The sequence below is a fragment of the Capsicum annuum genome, unplaced genomic scaffold (assembly GCF_002878395.1).
Source record: "Capsicum annuum cultivar UCD-10X-F1 unplaced genomic scaffold, UCD10Xv1.1 ctg61590, whole genome shotgun sequence".
NCBI classification, from domain to species: Eukaryota; Viridiplantae; Streptophyta; class Magnoliopsida; order Solanales; family Solanaceae; genus Capsicum; species Capsicum annuum.
The window spans coordinates 1-4,734 of NW_025870508.1; the positions used below are offsets into that span (position 1 = coordinate 1).

At 36.1% G+C, this 4,734-nt stretch overlaps 1 protein-coding gene across 1 annotated transcript; it reads right to left on the reverse strand.

Annotated features, from left to right (window-relative positions):
- Nucleotides 1–3,424: 3,424 nt before the first annotated feature.
- Nucleotides 3,425–4,731, reverse strand: LOC124893559 (UPF0481 protein At3g47200-like; the record flags this gene model as incomplete). The annotated part of the gene is made up of 1 exon (XM_047404529.1): nucleotides 3,425–4,731. A coding segment is annotated over one exon (1,053 nt), but the record flags the coding sequence as incomplete, so codon positions are not given.
- Nucleotides 4,732–4,734: the final 3 nt, after the last annotated feature.

A 4,734-nucleotide genomic window follows, 5' to 3' on the forward strand; every position in this document is an offset into this window, starting at 1 on the left:
TATGATGACAAGTCTTACTTTGTTACTATTGTTGATGACTGTAGTAGATACACTTTGACTTTCCTACTCCAATCTAAATATGAAGTAATAGTAGTTTTAACTTATTTTCTTGTGTTGATTTCCAATCAATTTAAAACTACTGTGAAAACTATTAGAACAGACAATGGCACAGGGTTTTTAAACTTAAAATGTAGTGAGTTATTTGTGAAACATGGAATCATCCATCAAAGTAGTTGTGCATACACTCCACAACAAAATAAAGTAGTAGAGAGAAAACATAGACATATACTCGAGGTAGCAAGAGCTTTGAGATTTCAAAGTACAATGCCTATCAGGCTTTAGGGTAAATGTGTGAAAACTGCTGTGTATTTGATCAATAAACTGCCTACACCTGTCTTAGATGGGAAATATCCATATGAGGTATTGTTTGTGAAGGCTCCTTCACTAGATCATTTAAAGGTGTTTGGGTGTCTTTGCTATGTTAGTAGGCTGCCCAAACAGGATAAATTTGGTAGTAGGTCCAGAAGAGTAGTGTTTCTTGGATACTCAGAGACTCAAAAAGTCTATCAAATCCTTGATCTAGATGATAACCTACTCTTTATTAGCAGGGATGTGGTCTTCAGGGAATTTTCTTTTCCTTTTAAGGATGGCAAGGACCAACTGACCACTAACATGTTTAGAGTGGTGTCATCCATATATTATAATATTGAGGCAGCCTCACCTTATTTGGGATGTTCTTATCATGATCCTAATTGTTCTTCTTTTGATCAGCCTGTTACAGGTGATTTTGTGTCTAGTGAGACACATATGGATACTTTTCACCATGAACCAGAGGTTACCACAAACAGGCCTCCAGCTGAGCTACCAGTAGAAGCTACGGTAGATGTGATACCAGTAGAGTGTGCACTAATATTGCCAGAAGAGAACTTGCCATATCTCCGACCAAGTAGACCGTACAAGCCACCAATCTAGCTCACTGACTATGTTACTACCACCAAACCTACCACCAATTGCCTTTTTCCCATCTCTAACTATGTGTCTTACTTTCGCCTCCCTAGTTCTTACCAAGCTTTCTTGAGCTCTTTATCTTCTCCCACCGAACCAAAATCCTTTCAAGAAGCCTCCAAATATCCACAATGGACCTCAGCTATGCAGGATAAAATAGGGGCGTTGGAGGCTAATCATACCTGGGATCTAGTTGATCTTCCTATAGGTAAATATGTTATTGGTTCCAAATGAGCAAGTATAAGGCTAGGTTGATAGCTAAGGGGTACACTCAACAAGAAGGGCTGGACTATTATGAAACTTTTTCTCCAGTGGCCAAAATGGTCTCCGTTAGATCAGTTATTACAGTTGCAGCAGCCAAGGATTGGCCTTTATATCAAATGGATGTAAACAATGTATACTTACAAGGTGATTTATATGAAGATGTGTACATGACTGTGCCACAAGGATTTTAGACGCAAGGAGAAAACAAAGTGTGCAAATTGTTGAAGTCACTATATGGTTTAAAACAAGCTTCACGATAATGGAACATTAAATTGTCTACTACCTTTATAGAAGGAGGCTACTCTCAAAATCATTATGATCACTCTCTTTTCACAAAAAGTGATAGAACAAACATAGTGGTGATTCTCATCTATGTTGACGATTTGTTAATTATAGGTAGTTCACAACACATGATTGATGCAACAAAGCAAATGTTGCATAACAGGTTCAAAGTGAAGGATTCTGGAGTGCTCAAGTACTTCTTGGGTATTGAAGTAATGAGATCCAACAAAGGGATAATTCTGAATCAAAGAAAGTACACATTAGAGTTGATTTTAGGAGTTGGCATGAGTGGTGGTAGACCAGCCTCAACACCAATGGAGATGAATGTAAAGATTACTACAATAGATTATGATCAAGTGGTGGGAAAAAATAATGATCCCGTGTTATCAAATATTACTAGTTATCAAAGGCTAGTAGAAAAGTTGATTTATTTGACAATCACAAGACCTGACATCTTTTTTGCAATCCAAGTCTTAAGCCAGTTTATGAAACACCCTAAAGAATCACATTGGGAAGCGGCATTAAGGGCAGTAAGATTGTGAAAAATGTACCAGGTCTGGGAATACTGTTAAAGAAAAATACAGACATGAACTTAGTAGCCTTTTGCGACTCAGATTGGGCATAATGTCCGAACATAAGAAGATCAGTTTCCAGTTATGTAGTTCAAATGGGAAGTTCACTAACTTCTTGGAAATCTAAGAAACAACACACAGTAAATCGCAGCTCAGCAAAGGCTGAATATAAAAGTATGGCAGCTGCTGTATCAGAAGTGGTGTAGTTAGTTGGTATCTTGAAAGATTTATGAGTGTCAGTTGCCAAACCAGTGACATTATGTTGTAACAACAAGGCTGCCATGCAGATAGCTGCAAATCCTATGTACCATGAGCATACAAAGCACATAGAAATTGATTGTCATTTTGTGAGGAAAAAAATAAATAATGAATTGATCCGAACAGAATACTTGCAGACAAAAGCTCAGCCAGCAGACTTGTTCACAAAAGGACTTGGAGTTGCTCAACATCACTCTCTGTTGTCCAAACTAGGAGTGCTAGATGTGTTTCGACCTTCTGCTTGAGGCGGAATGTTGAAATATGGAGTGAATGTTGAATGTGTTAGTGGCACAATAACAATCTGTTAAGCCAATTAGTTGAGAGGTAAGAGAGGAGTCAGTTAGAGTTAGTTATAACAACTGTCATACCAACTGTCAATGAGCTGTAATTTTAGAGGCATAGCATGCATAGAGTGAGGGAGACAGATCTATAAATAGAACTTGTACTGCATAGAATCGGCTAAGCAAAACAAAATAAAAATATCTTCTCTTATTTTCAATTCTCTCTGCACATTTCTTTGTTGTAACTGTAGTTCTTCAATGGAAGCTTAGATTTGCTTCATTATAATCAGAAAATTGACACTATCAGTAGGTGTGACTTGTGAGACAATATTAAGCTCATCAACGCACAAATTGCATAATGAGGAAACTCTCGGTCAACCGTTGTGTTGCATAGTTACATCAAAGACTAATTCTTAACAGCGCGTGTGATAGCTAGGACTCTAAAAATAGTTGTGCCTCAAACTTGCCATCATTCGACTACATGGCTTTTCACAATGTTGAAGATGGAGCACATATCATGCATTGTCAAATCTATAATCCATAAATACTACTTAAATGCAATATTATTAAGTCCACGAAGCACACAAGTTACATGAATAATGGATCAGTTGTGACATAAATTCCTGCATTAGCATTTACACAAATTGTACCATTTTTTTTTGTGATCATGATATGCATTATTAATCTAGTAATGCTATGAATAAATATAGGAATCAAAGGATTTAAGTCAAAAATCACAAAAAGTTATAACACATTTTGTAATTCAGTTATAATTCCTTAATAATAAAATAAACCACTTAAAAAATCAACACAGTTAATAAACCTCAAGGTCAATAAATACTTGAAATAAACTAATAAGCATTCAACTACAAGCCCAATACATACAGAAGGGGGAAATAGAATTAATGAAATGCTCTTTAGCTCATCAACACACATGCAAATTACATGCATGGAGTTGTAAAGAAGCACTACAATTGAGATCTTCAGACCATTATGATAATAAAAACAATTACTAGCTACTTAACGCCACCAGTGAATGCTAGAATAGTTTGTATAGTTGTGAGTATGAGGAGTATAATAGCTGCCACAGTCGAAGCTCCTACCCAAGGACTACTAAAGTGATTATGGATCAAACTTGCATGCATTCTGTTCCATGGTTTATCACAATGTTGAAGTATTTTTCTGTATCCTTCTTTGTATTTAAAGCCGTGTGAAGTTCTAACCCCTTTTCCAATTGTATTGAAGATTCTAGTGACTTCTTTGTCCTCTCCTATCTCGTTAACAATGATTACTTTCTGGCGAAGCAAACTCACATCTTTTTCTGAGTCGATAAGATAATCCATGAGAGCCGTAAAATCACTGAAATATTTATGATGTACATCATATTGTTGTTCAAAAGTAATGAGATTTCTCAGATTGGACTCGGTACTATCAAAGATATCAAGGCAAGGGATTTTCATCAGTCCATTCTCGAACTTTATATCAAAATAACTTGTATCCAAAATATCCTCTAATAAACTTGTATACAAAATACCTTCTTTGTCATACGAGCCATAAATATTTCCGAAATTTGTGAAGTTAACTCCAGCTCCGGAAAGCTCTGTTGCATTTGGCATGACCTTGTTATCCTTATCTTTCGGCTCTTCTTTCGACCTAAATATTTGCAAAGGATTGCAGCATAAGCTTTTCTTTCCGGGATATGTGTTAGGATTCACAAGATGCCATGACATGTGTATTAGATGAAGTAAATGTTTGATATTTCCTGCATTTGCATTATAATATAGCTTTAAAAGTGCTAGATGAGTCGTTTTTGGCAAGTTAATAGGAAAGCAATATTTTGCCATTATTGCAAATGGTAACTCATTATCTTGCTTTGTCATGTGATGAAGCTTGTCGAGGATAAAGAAGGGAAGTTGATTTTCTAGTAACATCAAGTCTCGAGTCACTTGATCAAATATGTAACCAACACTAGTATTGATAATTTTTTCTTCTCCTATTGGATATCTTCCACTTAGCTCTCGAATGAACTCAACCACAAAACAACCATCAAGCAACAACATTTGCAAGAATTG